This window comes from Sphaerodactylus townsendi, linkage group LG03 (genome assembly GCF_021028975.2).
Source record: "Sphaerodactylus townsendi isolate TG3544 linkage group LG03, MPM_Stown_v2.3, whole genome shotgun sequence".
Lineage (NCBI taxonomy): Eukaryota > Metazoa > Chordata > Lepidosauria > Squamata > Sphaerodactylidae > Sphaerodactylus > Sphaerodactylus townsendi.
Genome location: NC_059427.1, coordinates 124926374 through 124945072, shown reverse-complemented (window position 1 = coordinate 124945072; position 18699 = coordinate 124926374). Strand labels below are relative to the sequence as shown.

At 39.7% G+C, this 18699-nt stretch overlaps 1 protein-coding gene across 1 annotated transcript in view; it reads left to right on the top strand.

The window, feature by feature from the left end:
• The first annotated feature begins 336 nt into the window (after positions 1–336).
• Positions 337–18699, top strand: part of ASPSCR1 (ASPSCR1 tether for SLC2A4, UBX domain containing) — a 76424-nt gene continuing 58061 nt past the window's right edge. The window contains 3 exon segments of the mRNA XM_048490605.1: positions 337–443; positions 3536–3650; positions 13936–14036. Of these exon segments, the coding sequence (XP_048346562.1) occupies positions 382–443; positions 3536–3650; positions 13936–14036 (278 nt within the window). The 5' untranslated portion in view covers positions 337–381.

Sequence of the window (18699 nt, the reverse complement as noted above, 5' to 3'; positions counted from 1 at the left end):
ATGTTCATGAACTACAATTCCCATCAGCCCCATGAACATCTGGAGTGCCATAGGTTCGCCACCACAGGCCTAGGATTTAATTAAATTGTGGGTGGTCTTCTTTCTAATGGCAGTGATGTGAACATCCTGGGGTTGTGTGAAGTGTTACCTCAGAATAATTGTAATTTACTTGTAGCAATTTACAAGCTGCTAATTTTAGTTCTCTAAAATAACTTTCATTCTCCATGTAATAATGATTGTTAATACAAGTTAAGGTCCTTATTGAGCCCATAATCATGTGATAGAAAGGGAGAAAGAAAGTATGCTATAAGTGGCTAAAGTGCTTTGCAGTGACAGTGCTTTTGCACTGTACATTCCAAATTGATTCTCTGTGTATTCTGTATGCAGGTTCTGGAAGAAGCTTGTAGGAAGCAGAATTTCAATCCCAATGAATATGATTTGAAGTGAGTTCTACTGCTTTTATTAGTTTATTTGTGGTTTTCATACTGCTCTCATTTTGTCATTCATTGTACAAAGATGCTCCTAACACAGCCTGTAGTGACAGTCCACAGCCACTTTCCTATGGTACTCTGATCCTGAGTTGAATGTCTCTTGTGGATTTATCCAGGGTACAGTAACAGGTTCAGAATTTGTAAGTTTTAGTATCATGTCCCTCCTTCTTCCGCTTCAGACATATCAGACAGTTAGAAGATTATATCCATCAATGACTGATAGCATCCTTACTCTTACAATATCCAATGATCTACAATGGGTAATAGTTTTGATTGGATGTTTCAGGTAGAAAATTCAAATGGCACATACCTCCTGTCTCTAATTAACTTTGTGCCCAGTAGTTCAAATCTGACTGGATCTCACTTGATGCAAATATATCAAACCTTAATTAGTAGATTAGACCATGTGAATAAGCTCCCCTTTCATAAACCTCGTGGGCACAAAACATGGTTTGACAAAGAGTGTAATTCCGCCAAAAGTCATTTAAGGAAATTATTCCATCATGTGCTCATTCATCCTTTGGCTACACTTTTCACCCTAATTGACCGCTTTGGTGTTTTCCCTGATTTTTGGATTACTTCTATAATTATCCCAATATTTAAGAAAGGAGATCCCACTTTGCCTGAGAATTACTGCCCAATTAGCCTCCTGTCAATTTTTGGCAAATTATAAGTGCACCATCTGGAGTCTAAATTACTGGACTGGACAGGCTGGATTCAGGAAAGGCCGATCCACAATTGACCATTGCATAATACTGGACTTTTTAGCCAAAAAAAAGAGAACTCTTTGTGGCCTTTCTGAATCTTAAAGGTGCCTTCAATGGCATATCAAAGCTCTTGTTATAGAAGAAACTGACCCATTTGGAAATTGATCCCAGACTTCTATTTTTGATACAAAAATTGTATTCTAAAACATCCTGCTAGATGTTAAAACTTAATACAAACGGCAATTTATCAGCAAAAATTCCCATCGTGAAAGGTGTCAAACAAGGCTGCGTACTTGCGCCTCATCTATTTAATCTGTTCTTAAGCGATTTGCCACACACCAGTGATACAGTCAATGGTCATCCACCAATGCTGGGGAATCGCCCAACTCTACTTCTTTTATATGCTGATGACACCGTTATTCTTTCCTGTACGAGAATTGGCCTTATACGATATCTACAAACTTTCTACTCTTATTGCCAAAAAAATATACTTTCAATCAACTTTGAAAAATCCAAAATCATGAGGTTCTGCTAAAGCAGATTATCCTATACGTGGAAACTCTGTGTAGCCTGTTTAGAACTGGTGAGATACTTTAAATACTTAGGACTAAATTTCCCATCCAATCTCAAATGGGCCACTCACCAGAAGAAAGTTATTGCACAAGCAAAATGCACTGCTGCTGAAATTCAAAAATTCTTTTTTGTAAAGGGGAACCAACATGTGCCAGCTTCCATTCGGATTTTTCAGGCTAAGGTGTTTTCACAATTACTTTACGGCATTCCAATCTGGATAAATTCCTTTCATAAGGCTATAAAATGGGTACAAGCCAATTTTTGTGATCTTAATGAACCAGATACACTCATTCATGTTATTCTTCACTGTCCTTTACACGAAGAAGCCCGAACACTTGTCCTTGGACAATTGCTTGATAATCAAAAAGATATTTCAAACAAAGACTGTGTGAAGTTTTTGTTGGCAGATAAGAATGAAGGTATCACATCTACGATGGCTCATTTCCTATCTATAATAATGGTTGACAGATCTTACCACATCTACCATAACAGCAAGCCAAAGTAATAAATTGTAATAAAGTAATAAAGTAATAAAACAAACTTTTAATCTGTTTATGCCTTCTATGCACTTTGCTAATTATTGATAATATGCCATTAAAGGTTTTTGATTTGATTTGAGCAAGAAGGGTACCATTTATGTTGTACAACAATGAGCAATAAAAGTAAGTCCAAGCGCAGTGGGACTGCAGGCAAGCAGACTTTATCTAAGAAAGATTTTTGTGGTGAAATCTGGAGAAATAAAACCAAATACTTGGATTTTTGACAGTGGAAGTAGTAACTACCTTTGTGGAGATAAAAGCTTGTTTGAGTTTTTGGATAAGAGGAAGAAAGAGTCACTCTGCCTTGCAAATGATGAGATGATCAAAGCAGAGGGGATCAGAAGGCTGACCATAAAATGCGCTCTTGCAGGAGGATCTGTGAGAGAAATCACTATTACAGAGTTTCTTGATGTTCCTTCACTTGCAAATAATCTGATCTCTATAAATGCTTTCACAGAGAAAGGCTTTTCTGTTTCCTTTGATGATGCATTTTTAATTTTTGATGACAGAATTATTCGCCCAAGGAACTAATCAAAATAAGTTACATTTTCTGGATTTACATATAGGCAAAGTGAAACTTTTTTATAAGTGTACTCACAGACAGTGTTTAAATTTGTGGCATAGATGTTTTGGCCATACATCATTTGAAGCAATAAAACAGCCTGAGAGCCAGAATCTAGCAATGAATATGCAAATTGCTAACTACTCTCAGCACAAAGATGTGATACTTAAAAGCAAAGGATGTAAGGCCAAGCTTTGCAAAGCAGTCCAGCAGAGGGAGAGCAAAATACCCTCTGGAGCTTATTCACATTGATGTGCACGGACCTTTTAAAACAGAGGAGCAAATGTTGCCTGACATTTGTAGATGATTTTTCAAAATTTACTATGATGTATTTCCTCAGACATAAGAGTGAAGTTCTGAGTAAATTTACAGCTTGCCTTGCAATAGTCAAAAACATATTCCAAAGAACCCCAGTGGCCTTATTTTCAGACAATGGGGGAGAATATTCCTCAAATGAAACAAAAGCATTATTGACTGAATATGGGATGAAACATCAATTGACTATTCCATTTTGTCTTGAAATGAACGCTCAGGTGGAAAGAGAAAATAGATCCCTTATTGAATTGCCAAGTGCATGTTGTTTGCTTGAAAAAAATGCATTGATAAAATTGTCTGCTGTAGTATTGGAGCAATAGGTCATTGGTGGTCTTTTGTGTGTTGCAGGTTTCAGAGGACTGTGCTGGATCTTTCTCTACAGTGGAGATTTGCCAACCTACCCAACAATGCTAGACTGGAGATGGTGCCAATTTCTCAAAATAGATCAGGAACTGATGCTATGGTTTGTTCTTTTTACTTTATGATACGTTTAAATCTAATGTCCACCATGGTGCTGTTTAAAGAGAGAGTCTTCCTCAGCAGATTTTAACTTTATTCTAGATAGGTACTGTGTAATTTAATGAACTGTTAACACAAACAAACTTTTTCATCTCTTCGTCTACAACTCCTTCCCCGCCGGTTACTCATGTCTGTTCCTTTCTTCTATATCTCACCTTTCTTCAGCAATAAGTTGATCGTATTAAATGAAAAAAACAAAAAGAAAGAGGAGGAAAAAGAGCTGGGATGTCAGATGGCATTAGGAAGAACTTTATTTTCAAAGGAAACTCCTCATATATTTCACAATTTTTCTCTTTGTATCTCTAAATATCTTAGAGACTGGTTATTTTAGCAGGTCCTTTGGTATACTTTCTTACATTGGGCTGACCATGGAGTTCATGGAGAACTTTGTTCATGGAGAACTTCTGGCTTCCTATTCAGCCATCATTCGGGTTACTGACGTTTAGCAATACTTGGAGGAATAGCCACTTACGATGCGTAGGCATTGCTTAGATTCTCAGAATGTATCCTAAATTGGTTGTTAAGAAAATATTGATTCACATAGATAGCTACAGTTGATTTTTTGCCAAGGTTGTCACCTGAGGGCCCTTCCACATCACTTGAGTTAGCAGCATTTGGAGCTTTCCAGCTTCAGGAGAATTGGAAATAATCCTGACTGTTGATTATTGCCTAGATTGCTGAACTTGTTTTCAGTCATTGAATACTTATGCCATTTGGAACAAGGCTGAGGATGTCTCAGAGAATTTTCCTAATATTCTTCTGTGATTATATCTTCTATGTTCACTTCCGCAATCTGTCCTTGCAGCCTCTAGAGCACGGGTGGGCAACTATGACCCTCCAGATGTTTGTGGACTACAATTCCCATCAGCCCCTGCCAGAATAGCCAATTGGCCATGCTGGCAGGGGCTGATGGAAATTGTAGTCCATGAACATCTGGAGGGCCATAGTTGCCCACCCCTGCTCTAGAGTCTAGACCTCTAAAACGTGAACTCAGATTTAAACTTTAAACGTTTCAAAGAATATTATGTTGAAATATTGTGTTAGAGGGTGCTGGATGAGGGCAGTTCTTTGTGTCTATAAAAGAGGAGTTGCTGGTCTCAAACTTGTATTAGAGCCCTGAAGTCTTCTGTGTGCCTTAATTTCAAGACTGTAGTTTCTCAGTGATCAAGGAAAGGCATTGTACCAGAGGTACTTTTTGGTATTACATAATATTTCTTCACAGCTATTTATTTAAAGAAGATGCTTGGGCAAAGAGGAGTGGATAAATTCAGTTTGAACACAATTCAGTTCTCTGTACGACTATTAGTTCTTCCCTTTTGGGCAAGATATTACAATAAAAATGAATCATCCACATTCTCTTTGAATTACTGCTTAAGTTACATTATATTTTTTTCTAGATTTTTAAAATGGCATATTCTGAACAATCTACAGAACATATCGCTGCACAGGTTTTCTGCCAGGCCTACGCTTGGGGTAGTTTTGTGTTTACCTACCCTAATCATAGACGTCAGCTGAAAATAGCGTCTGAGAGTTTGTAGGAATTAATGTGATCAGTACCCTGCTGTTTAAAGCAGGGGAGTGATTTTCCTAGGTTCACAAAAAGGATAATGTATATGACACTCTTCATGCACGTGCATTACAGATACTAGCTTTTTTGCCCCTGAGAAAATAGGTTACTGAAGTAATGTTCAAACCATTTTCAGTATTGCTTGATGTATATATTGAATTTGCCCCTGGATGGATAGTCTCTCTGCTCAGTCATAACTGCTAGCCAGTTCTTGTTTAATAGTTTGTTCTTTCTTTGTTCTCTGAGACGCATTGTAACTTTCTTTTGTTTTGTCTAATTCATCATCCTAATTTTAAAGCTTTTAAATTTTTGCTTGATAATACTTGACTTTTTGTTTTTCAGCCAACGGAACTAAGGTTGCCTGTTGCTGTTCTCATTAAAGTCATTTGCTATATATTACTTTGGCACTGTGCATCAGAGGATAGTCACCTAAAGTCAGTGGTTGAACTTAAGTAGGAAATCTACTTAACTGTTGGTTCTGGTGGTGGCAGTTTCATGACCTGCCTAGCTTTGTACCATTGCCTAAAATACTGATTCAGTTGGCAGTGTGGACTTCTGGGCAAGAGTCTTGCGCCTGGTGATGTCAGTTGTCAGCATCCTTGTGCAGCCAAGGATAATTTGAAGGCTGTCTTCGGGCAATTAAAAAAATTGGGAAAGTCATGTCAGTAATGGAATGAATCATCCCTAAGAAAGAGGAATGATGTCCAACCCCATTAAAATGCATACAGTAAACAAATCAAGTTGTAATTAAACACCGAGTCCAACTTATTAAATATTAATCCACAAAATAGTTTGATTCTGAGGAAATTAGTCAAGTTGGTCTGCGGCATTCAAAACGTTTTTTGTGACACTTTAATTCAAAATGGGAGTTACTCAGCAGCACGTGATGAATTGAGCTCTCATGCTTGACAGACTGTGCTGGATTCATTTCTGTTCAGTCTCAACAAACTTCTGAACTCCTGTTTTATTTTGCGATACTTTAAAGCAGGAGTATCAAACTTAATTGTTGCGGGGGCTGGATATGTCATAAATGTGACTTGGTCTGGCTGGGCAAGGGAGTGGGAGGGATTGCTGCCTCAGCTGGTAAGCTCCCAGCAGACTCGCCAGCCCAGATCAGAACTTACGAGGGGGAGGCAGGGTTGACTGCCTCAGCTAGTGACCTCACAGCAGGCTTGCCAGCCCTGGAGTGGATATCTCAGGCCTGTGAGCTAGCTGAGGAATCCCCCTCCTGAAATGGAGCAAGGGGGTGGGGTTGCCTCAACGGGCTGAATCTGGCCCCCAGGCCGCATGTTTGACACCTCTGCTTTAAAGACAGATTAATTTACTGTATCAGTTTTCATAAGTGAAAGCATACTTTGTTAATTAATTCTGAATAATTAAGGAAGAATCAAGTTTCATTAACAGTACCGTTGTTGATCCTTTAAATAGCTCAACTAATTACTGATGATATTAAAATTTGTTATTTACTGCATTAAGCAAAAGGGAATAAGTCAAGCAACAGCCTGTTGGCTACATTTATATTTTCCATGTCCCTAAAAGAGAGGATGAGGTTTGGTCTTTGATGCCATGTTGATTTTTGTAAGCTTTTTCAAGGCCAAACACAACAGTGGATTGGGCAGGTGACAGGATTCATTTCTGTTACACTGAGCCACCGAGAGATTTGGAGAACAGTGAGCACTGGAGAGGCTTCACAAGGTGTTAGGGATTCCTAGATGTTATACTGAGCCTTACTGACCCCTTCTCCTGAGTTAGCCTGCTGCAGGCAGAGAGAGCCCCCCACTCCCACCACTTTAATAAGCTTCAGAGAAGGGCCTGTAGAAGAAGTGCCCATGCCAGTGGTCAACTGGTGAGCATGTTTGTTTTTTCATTCCTATCAAGTTTCAGTCTACTTATGGCAACCCTACAGGTTTTCAAGGCAAAAGGTGTTCAGAGGTGGTTTGCCATTGCCTGACTGTCTGGCCCCTTCCGCACACGCAAAATAATGCGTTTTCAAACCACTTTCACGACTGTTTGCAAGTGGATTTTGCTATTCCGCACAGCTTGAAAGAGCACTGAAAGCAGTTTGAAAGTGCATTATTCTGCGTGTGCGGAATGAGCCTCTGTGTAGCAACCCTAAACTTTCTTGATGCCAAGTACTGAAGAAGGCTGACTCTGTTTAGCTTCTGAGATCTGATGAGATTGGGCTAGTCTGGGTTATCCAGAGCAGTGTGTGCTTGAATAACTAGTTTGAAAACAAGCAGGTAGTCAAGATTATTGATTGATTCATTGTTAAGTCTTAGCCGTGCTTAATTTAATTAATTCCAGGCAATTAACAAAAAGGAATGGGAGTTTGTTCTAGGCATTTGTCTAATAGTCTAGTCTAAATAGCCTTTCAAACAAAATCTGCCAGATCTTTCAAAGGGTTGATGCCTTGCCTGTAACAGAAGGACACAGGTGGGGACTAGAAGAGAAAGGAGCAGAATCTCATTGTGCCAATTCTTGGCAGCTTACGTTATTACAGATCCCCTTCAACTTTCAGTACTCTGTTGTCTGCAACTCTGGCTGAACTCATTATCTGTTCTGGTATGCTTTAATGGACTCTGGCCAGGTTTGAGTACAATTTGCATTTTTTTGCTTCTGAAGCAGCAGAGATTAGTCAAAATTGCCCTGTGTATTCTTCCTTCTGGGGGAAGGAAGATGGTGTAGTATAGCCTGATCTCATCAGATCTTGGAATTTAAATTGGGTTAGGGTCTGTGCTTGGACAGGAGACTATCAAGGAAGGCTCGGTAGAGGAAGTCTGTGGCAAACCACCTGTTTCTCACTTGCCTTCAAAGGCACTTGTCGGGGTAGCTGTTTAGTGGAGCGTCACCTAATGGCGCTTTCATGCATATATTTCCTTCTCAAATGTTTGTATTTTCAGAAGAAAATATTGATGATTTAAAATGGAGCGATTATATCTCTGTGCAATAAGGAAATGTGACTAATTACATTTAAGTCAGAACAACATAGGATTCCACTTTGTATTAGTGGTACACTGAGTAATGTACTTGGTATCCGCTCCTGGTAGGAGTTGAGCTGATTATTGTACTGCTAGGAAATTAGAAATAAGAAAGTTGCAAATGCTATCCTAACCAGAGTTATACTGTTCAACACTCACTGAAGTTAGTAAGGTGTATGTTCGCTTAGGATGGCATTGTTAAAATCTGTAGATGACCAGGAAGGGAATGTTCTTAAGTTGCTTTGACTAATAAAACATAAGGTTACCAGAACCAGAATACCAGATTCTGCAAGTACGGTTTTTAAAATGCCTGTATTGTTTGTTAGGTTGTATTATTCTAAAGCTGTGATGTTAGGTAAAGTTGGAGATATGAAATCCATTTTCACTGGTTATCAGTTTTTACCTTGGAAATGCAGGTACTACTTTCCTGAAAAAATTTGGACTACCCAATTCTGGAAGGCGAGATGCTGTAAAATTTGTTAGTCTGTGAATATTCGGAACTGCAGAGGATAATGTAATCTTGTATTTGCATCGGCAGTGGCTTTTGTTAAGACTTTCTGCCTTTAGAAGTAGATATATGAAAGACAAGGAAAGCAGATTTCTCTGTGGTCAGAGGAAGTATACTGTTACAAAGAACTAACATAGCAATTCAACTATTAATCAGTTTTGTACTTGTGTTTGTAAACTTAGAAACTAATTGGCATGGCTTTCTATTTGCTGGATAAAAGCTTAACATTTTATGTGTAACTTGGGATTTCTGTGAAGCTTTTTTAAATTGCTTGAATATGACTTTCGTGACATGCATGGCTTTGAACTGTTGCCTAAATTGATTCAATTGGCAGTGTGGATTTCTGGCCAGGAGTCTTGTAGCCTAGTAATGTCAACTGTTGACACGCTTAGGCAGCCAAGGATAATTTGAAGGTTGGTCTTGAGTGAAGAAAAAACTGGGGGGACTATGTTAATAATGGGATGAAACTACTTAATACAGGCCCCTTAAGACTGGTTGCTGGTAACATGCATTACTTCCTATGGATCTGTTCCCAAATCCCATCTTTTAGCGTGCTGCACAAGTGACAACAAATATACCCTGCCAATGAAAGCAGTGGTGTGTGTTAAAAGTTTGTGGTGTCTAGGGTTGACTTTTAAAAAGAACTGTCTTTGAAATATTGGAAAGATTTTGTTGTGTCTGTCTCCTTCTCCAGACCCTTGGATACTTCAATGATGAGGACTGTGTGAGAAATGAATCAGATTGGGATAGCAGTGCTGGTTCAGTTCTTTTGCAGTGCTGCCAATTCTGGAAATTCTGTTAGTTTTACCCTTTAGAAACAGGTTTTAGCCTTCCTTATTATGACAAAAAGCTTAAAAACGTCAGCCTCTGGTGACTAAGAATCAAAAGCCAGCATGCAAATAAAAAATGAAATAAGATACTAGTTCCCTGTGTGCAGGAGTTTCTTGTTTATTATTTTTGAATTTTATGGGATTCAGTTAGCCAAGTATGCTTGTATTATGGATTCAGGCTTTTTGGTTGAAATTGTTGGTGAGTAGATTGTCCTGACATCCATGTCTTAGGAAAACATTGGTGATTTTGTTCTTCATAATAGAATTTTTCCTTACAAAAACAGCTACAAGAGTATTTGTACCTTCAGACTGTACAAGAGTATTTGTACCTTCAGACTGCTGTTACAGTAAAAAAGTAATTTCTCATTGCGATGACCAAATGTGATGTCCAGTATTTTTCCTTTATAAATAAATACATAAGTGCCAACTAAAAATTGTTCCTTTAATTCTTCCTCATATGGCTGTTGCCACTAGAAATATAAATTAAAAAAATACCAACAACACCTTTATCTCCTTTTGATAGTTTGCATGAGCTTATAAGGCTAGGTGGATCCAGGAAAATAGGATGGGATTCCAATGTTTCTTCAAACAAAGTAAGAGTTTATTTGTAACTGATAATTAACTTCAAAGTTTCAAGCAGAATATTTACAAAATAAAATAAAAATCAAACTGAGGCAACAGATACTTTGGGGACTTCACTCAACATAAATTCACCTGACACTTTCTAACACAGTGGTGGCGAACCTATGGCACGGGTGCCAGAAGTGGCACTCAGAGCCCTCTCTGTGGGCACGCACAAACAAATTGCCCCCCCCCCCCCCACCTAGGTTGGCCTGGGCTGCTGGGCTTGATCATTAGCATTAAACCTCTAAGACCTAGTTTTGGGGAGGCTGTGTAGGTAACCCTGTTAAGCGCTGTTCGCTTTTCATGCGAAGAACAAAAGCGCAATCCTTTACCTGGGAGTAAGCTCGGTTGCTGGCAATGGGGCTTGCTTCTGACTAAACCCTCCTAGGGTCATGATTCACCTGTTGGAAGAGTTGCACAGGGGCTTCAAAGCAAAGCCACTACCACCAAGCTTACTCCCGAGTAACGCATGCCTCAGAGCCAACCGTTTTTTCTAAACTAAAACTTCAGTATTCAGGTTAAATTGCCATGTTGGCACTTTGCGATAAATAAGTGGGTTTGGGGTTGCAATTTGGGCACTCGGTCTCAAAAAGGTTCCCCATCACTGTTCTAACAGCTTCTCTTTCTCTCTTCTCTCTCTCTCTCTCTCTCTTTTAGACTCTGTGTTTTTTTGTCTGTAATTTTGTCTAACAGTTTATTAAGACAGTAATTTTCTCTGCATACACTCTGATGCATTGAGTAATTCTCTCACAGAGCTTTGACCCTCTGACTTCTCACTCAGAAACCCCAACAAACTCTCACTTTTGCTCACACAGAGCCTGGGCACACTTTGACTTGCTCACATAGAGCTTTGACACATTGGGTCTTTTCACTCAGAAGCCCTAACACATTCTGCCATTCTTACACAGAGCTTTGTCTCTCTCTGGCTAGAGTTTTGACACTCTTAAGTCTTTTCACTCTAAAACCCTGTAACACTCTTGCCAGTCCAGCACAGCCCTCCCACGTGCGCACTCTAGAACCAACCAATCATTGCTCTCTCATCCCCCTCTCAGCTCCCTTTCTATCTCCAATTCATCTCTCAGTTTAAAGTCTTGCGCGCGTGCACACACATACACACACACACAATCATTACACCCATGGATATTATTAATCCATGGCAGATTCCACATGGGCCAGAAACAGCAATGGGAAAATGGTGTGAAAACGATGTAAAAGGATTTAAAACGATGTAAAAGTGTTCACACCATTTTCACACCACTCTTTGGGGCCCATGCGGCATCAGCCTATGTATTTTGAAAGTGCATTATTTCATCTCAGAAAAGTACATGGGGTGAGTTAACTTTGTGGTATATCCAAGTACTTTTAGTAGCAAGAGATGGAGTATAGCCTAAGAAGGAAAGTATATTTGTAGTTACCTTGGTCACGTATTTCATATTTGATTAATACTTTGTTACAGAACTTCTTGGACAGATTTTGCTCCTACAGAGAAATAGTTGGCCTCCATTATGAATTCAAAAACAGTAAAACCAGGCCATCCACAAGCTAAATAGAAATTTCTACATACTTTGGGGCTCCCAAGTGCAAAGTGTGTATTCAGACCTCACTGAGCCATTTTTGAGAGATTCTTTCTTTTCAACAGACTTGAGATACTCACAAAGTTGCTGAAAAACCATGACTATAAATTAATAAAAGGAAAAATATTCCAAAGATATTAGACTGCATATACTTTTGGAGGTACACAATGATGAGAGCAATTTAGGGTTAAATATTGCACTTCTCTTTCTGGGCACAGTTTACATTGCTGGTTCTTACCTTTAAGGTTCTAAATGTCCTGGGGCCAGGGCACCTGAAGGACAATGCCTTCCTATTTTGTCTAGCCTGCTAGTTAAGATCTGCTACTCAAGTCCCATTCTCTGTGCTGCCACCTTTAAAGGGGAGGAGGGTGACTAGAAACAGCATGTTCTGTGGTTTTTAAAAATGTGGTTAGTGAGTGGTTTCCAGGTGGTCCCCACCTTGAAAGAATCACCAGCTAGAGTTTTATAAAATTATGCATGGCATGGAAGGCTTGGACAGGAAGAAGCTGAAGGGTAGGAGAGTCAGAACATACAACAGGAAGTCTTTCTTCATACGGTACATAGTTAATTTGTGGAACTTGCTGGTTGCCAACTTGGAAGGCTTTAAAAGAGGAGTGAACAGATTTGTGGAGGACTGGGCTATCAGTGGCTACTAATCTACTTAATCCAGTACCGGAGGTAATATGCCTCATTAAGTCAGTTGCTGAGGAGCACAGGCAAGATGCTGCTGCTACAGTGTTCCTGTTTGTAGGCTTGCTAGAGGTATCTGGTTAGCCACTGTGTGAACAGACTGAATGGTCCAGGGATCTGATCGGGAGTGGTTGTTCTTATGTGGCCCTCCCTGAGGTGCAGGCCTCAAGCCTAGGATGGCAGTAAATGTGTCTGCTTTGGTTAATGGTAACTGCAAAAATGGTGCTACTGCCCCAAAATGATTATCTAGTGCTCCAGCCACAGCATATAAACCAGGTTTGATCTCAGATGACTGGGTTGATGTCAAAGTAAAAGCCATGCAAACTTCCACATACTAGACCAGCTTCAAGATCTTTCAGACTCCTAAAGCTTGAGAATGCTGCAGGGACAAGATTGTAAATGGTAAGAAAGCTAATTGTGGCACAAAATCTTGGTCAGAAGCTAAAGCCAGAGTAAACAAAAGAGTCAAAAATGCAGGACAGGATGCTCAGGACATACGAAAATTGACCTGCAGTGAAAGTCTAAAGGTGGGATGTTGGGGAAGAAAGGATAAATGACCAATATGATTCAGAAATGGGATCAAAATGAGACTAATAAGAAAGATGTAGGGAGGGGCTCAGGTTCAGTTATCGTTCCTTGCTGTCCCAGGAGGATTCCCAAGATGAACTCAAGTAGAAACTTGTCTTACACAATAGAAATTTCAGATCTGAGATGAGGTCAAGGACAGGAAGTAGTAAACTAGCTGGCTGGATTGAAGGTTTTGAATGGATTAGCCTTCTTGTCATTGAGGCAACATGTATTGTTGATTTGAAATCCCTGTTCTTAACTTGGGGAACAAGCCTCAATAGGTTTACTCGGATGTAAATTTCATATCATTCAGTGAGACTTATTCCCAGGAAAGGGGGCTTAGGATTGCAGTCTCAGATCTGCTTTGGTTTATGCCAAATAATCAGGCTCATGCTTTCTCGTAACCAGGGGTCTATGGAACATATAACCCCGTGGAACAGCTTTATTCTCTCTGATATGAAGCTCCCTCCTAGTCCAATTGTCTACATTTAAGAAAATTTGTTTTCATATTGGAGAGCATTTTTTTAAAAAATCTCTCACTTGTATGCTAACTGGTACAGTTCATTGTGTGATCCTTATTGAACATGTAGCTCTGCTCTGAGAACTGTGTGTTATAGATCAGTCGCTACTGAGGCAATGGAATATTAACTTGATCCGTATTTGTCCATTTGTTTTTGGGTCACTGTTTGCAAGTGCTGAGTGATATAATTGTCTACCAGTCTGAAGCAATAGTCGTAATCCAGAACTGGGGGCCAGGATTCTGTTTGCCAGATGTAAGCCATGACAACTCGCTTGCCAAATGTGACCTCAAGAAACTCACCAAGTATTGTTCTACCAATAATTATGTGGGACACTCATTCCTTTTTTAATTAACTGGATTCTACTTCCTAGGTACGGATTGCACTTCAGCTGGATGACGGTTCAAGGCTCCAGGACAGTTTTTGCTCCAGCAAGACCTTGTGGGAGATTCTTGGTCATTTTGCACAGACTAGGTGAGTTCCAAGGGAAAATCATTAGAAAAAAATATTTTAAGAAAGTTGAAGATATAAAATGTAGATAATTAGGGTGCTACTGAGTGAATAGAAACTGTGCTTCAACTTTAGTAGGACCTCACTTATTTATTTTGTGATAAACAGAACTCAGATGGTGTTTAACCTTGCTGTTTTGCTCCGTAACTGTGTTGAACAGATCAGTAGTAAGTCAATAGTCAGTGCTCTGGATAGAACCTAGGGTGAATGCCAGCTTTTGGGAAGGTTGATTCATTCATGACCAGTCTGCTGGTTTCTTTTAGAGACGCTAATGGCATCACTGTGTTAAAAAACAAAACAAAACCAAAAAAACTGGTGCTGCAGCAGGCGAAGCAGATGGCAGCCCAACATCAGTGTTGTTTTTAACTTGCACAGCTGCCATCTGCATTTAGAGACAATGGGGCTGGTATAGGGTATACAATGAGAAACAAGAATTCCTCTCCCCACCCCGCCTCTGACAGAAAGTGAAGTTATACCCCTTGAGAAAGAAAGTAAGTGAAGTAATACCCATTGAGACCAAAGGGTACATTGCATATGAATGTACAACTGTAGTTTGGGGGTCCTTTGTATGAAAATTCACTTTGGAATGGTGCCTTTTGGCTAAGATCAAGTGTAGTATCTGAGGACACTGTGCTAAAACCCTTCCTTAACCTGCTGTTTTCCTGGTCCAGATCACACACCCCACACCCCCCCAAGCTGCCTCCCTGCCACATTGTGTGTAAGATGTAAACATGACCAAATATTCATTTTAAACTCTTATGTGTGGGGCAGGAGGTTGAACATTTGTAGAAGGGAAATGATGGTCAGGGAAAAGTCCAAGGCCTGCATCACTGCTTTTCTGCTTGCAGTTGTATTCTTCTGCGACTGCAGCAGCTTTTTAAACACACAAAGGGGATGTCACCTGTTGCATGTATGTGTCATTTGGCCATTAAACTCTAGGGGGCTTTTTTGCTAACTGTGCAGTTAATATACATTTGCTTCACAGTAGTTTTACACAATCTTCATGTCTCACCCAGTATTATGCGTCTTGTGCTAGAAATGTCCTGTTTTCATGTGCTGTTTTTTAACCTGTAAAAATGTGATGCTATCTTGGTTTCTGTGTGAATTGTAGCCGGATAAGAGTTGTGGGGAATTGAGCGATATGACAGGAGCAGTGCAGCTTCTGCCTTCTTTCTCCATCCACTGTGTGCCAAGCTCTTTTCGGGGTTCTGTTCTCTACTGTAGTACAGCTCATCACAAGAGACCCCCTTGCGGAAGGAAAATATTGGCAAATCTCAGCAGGAGAATGCACATCCCTTCTACAAGGAGAGTGAATGTTTAGTTTACTTTTTAAAAATTTCTTTGGGGACTGGCCTCCCACCCCCCTTCTGTGCCAGAGTGAACATATAAGCCAGGGGTATTTTGCATGCAATCTCTTTGGGACATTGTTATTGAAAGAGATTTGCAGAAAATTTGATTAGGACATGCTTTGTGCAGAATGACACAAAGTAAGCTTTGGTCTCATAGTGTTGGTTGACTGGTCTTTTTCAAACCTTTGATCATATGTTGTTCAAAGGAGAAGATCAGCCGCGTTGCTGTCCTTTGCCTTGCCCTACCTTGAAAGCAGTCTGTCTTTAATGTGTGATGTCTATGGATTAGCAAACTTCTGTGATGGTTTGCCTCCCTCTTGCTGCAGTCCATATTTAATGCTTCCTTCTGTCTGAAGTGGATTCAAGAACAATGATTGCTCTTTAGAAACAAATGTCAAACTAATCATCTGTACTCCAAAAACAATTTTGTTGCTTAACTTTGTTTCTTTTGGGGCTCAGAAGGCTGAGGAAATTTGCTATCGCAGAGTGTTTAACTCCCTCTGTCCTTGTTTGCGGGGTTTGTCTGACAATTGGAAAGGGGCTGTCAGCTTAGTGCCGTTTTCATAATTCCTGCTTTTTGCGTATAGCCCTGGATTCCCTCTCTCTGATCAAACAGGATTTTTTTGGCTACTGTTCTATTGAACAGTCTTTTTCCACAGTCCACTTGTGATGTCGTAGGATTGTGTAATTGGCAGCTATTTCTTTCAAGCTCAGAAATCATTCCAGTAATCATTTAAAGCAGTTACTGACTTGCTGTCATTCTATGTCTTCCAAAACTGAGATGACAAACCTACTTGGAAAGGCTGGGTGGGCTAGTTGGACAGTTGTACAAATAACAACAAGCAGATGATCATTGTGTCTCTGCCAACCAGTAGATTTGCAGTTCCTGTCTTTTTATTCTGCTGACACATTGCACACATTAACCATATAAGTAATATCGTATTTCTCAGACTATGTGATGGTATGACACACAAAGAACTCCTGTTTCAGACACTTAATAAAAGATAATATCGGTTATCTTCATGTCTTTGTATTAGTCTATATGGTGTGCACACAGCAAACCTGTGCAGAGCCTTTGTCAGTCTTAAATTCTTTCAGCATAGGATTGCACTGTTAGTCACGCACAGTGTTATGCTGCACTGCGAAAAATCCAAGTAGAGATTGTCTCTGAGTTAATTTACTAGCTCCCACTCCCCATGTTTAAGATGACAGATATACGCCCATTTTGCTTATTGCAATGTCCAGACTCTGTAAAAAAAATCTGTATGCCTTAATTTACTGGATATTGAAGTTTGAAAAACAACTAGGGGGAAAGGATTGGGGTTGCAGTCATAGAATTTACTCTTCAGGCCCTGTTCTTTTATTTTGTGTGGTTCCAGTACTGTGTGGTACTCTTATTTCATTTGAATCTTCTTGCAGTGGAAGGTTTTCCTTTGTGCTGGAAGCAATTGATATATAGTGCTAGAAAGCATTTGCTCCGATTATAAACCACTAAGCATATTTCTTCTGACTTAAAACTGGAGGCAAACTTCACTCTTAGAGCTGTTTACTTTTAGAGTGATTCTATGACTCACCATGTTCAGAGGAGCTCATCTGGAAGGAAGCATGCCCAGAACAGTGATAGGGAATGAAGTTCAGGTAACTCTATTGCGTTGGGAGTAGCTGAATGATTTGATTCAAATTCAGATAGACCAGATTTGTCTGCCTCTACAGTGGGCTGACTGAAGGGAGGCAAGGCTAGAGCAGTAAATAGCACGAAGATGCAGCAATACTGCTTGCTTTGTGGGTGGGATCTCAAAAGCTTTGAATTATGTAATTATTTTTTTCCTAGTATCATATTCTGAATTATTGTGCCCTACTGTTTGGAAGTTATTGCGTTTATAATCTAGGTCTGTAAGCAGAAAATTTTTCAGGTCATTGGTTTGTTTTGTATGTTAACTTTGTATTTATTTTCTTTATTATAGTTATCAGCTTGTTCAGATCCTTTACTCCGTTTTTAATTTGTTTCTATTAATTTCAGTGGGACACACATTTCTACCTGTAACTTTTCTTAACACCTAACTGGAACGAGTCTTAGAAACTGTTAATCAAGGGAGCTTCTTTGCCAAATCTGAAGCAGAAAGAGAAAGCACCTTTATTTTATTAGTAGTCAAATCCTTGTTTGCATGGTGGGCGCATGGAAATTTGGATTGGCATGTGAGAAAAGAAACCAGAAAACAAGAAGTTTGTCAGGGTAAGGGCAAAACCTGGGAAAGGCATTTGTCGTTCTCTTGTTACTGTTGCATTTGCCAGTACAGTGCAGTGGAACACAGAGCTTCCACATGGCAGGTTTCCAAATCGTTTCCTCGGTCCTACTGCAAGATCATTTTCCTACCACATTTATTGCCAGTTTTTTTTTAAATCAGCAGCTGGGTATTGTTACATTGATATAATACTATAACAATATGAGTAACAAGTTTTCTGAATTACTAGCTTTCATTTTTTTTAAAAAAGCAAGCCTCTAGCCCCTTTCATTGCAGACATGTGCCTTTCATTTTATATCTCTGCAACAAAAAGGGCCAGATGCTTTTAAAAAATAAAAAGTTGAAATTCAGAAAATGTGTATACATATTGTTATACTGTTACATCAATATTACAATATTCAGTTGTAGCTCTCAGCTCTCAGGTTTCAAAGATTCCTCACATCTCATTTGTTCTTGCCTTTCCTTTCCTAGCAGAAGGGCATTTGTCTCTGTGTTCCCCCTATCCTCAGTTTTCTTTCCAGTAACTTGCATGTCTTTTGCAATATACAAGCAAAATGTTTGCTTTTCTCCCCTTGCAGGCATACTGCCTTTGAGGGGAGGGAAGGGAAACAGCCCATGCTTTTATCCAGCCTCTGCTAGCCTTCCCCCTTCCCAGTCTTCTGCTGCTTGCTGTCCAAGGAGTACCAGCAAAATGTTGCTTCTTTCCCCTGCAGGTGTTCTGTCCGTCTAATGGGAGATAGTAGCTTTTGCCTGTGGCCCCTCATTTACCTTCAGAATACTTGGATCAAAATATTGATAGGCAAGTGCAGCAGCAAAGCAGTGGATGACAGTGGGCAAATAGAACCCTGACAACTGGCAATTATTCTAGTACTTTGCAATATGCAATATGTTTTTCACAGCTGTATGAGGGAAAGGAACATAAGAACATAAGAAAGGAAGAAGATGAAGCAGCAAGAAGAGACAGTGACTCAGCAGATAATCCAACTGACAAGGCCATCTTGCAAGTGAAAGAGATAGCAGATGGTCCTGCTAAAG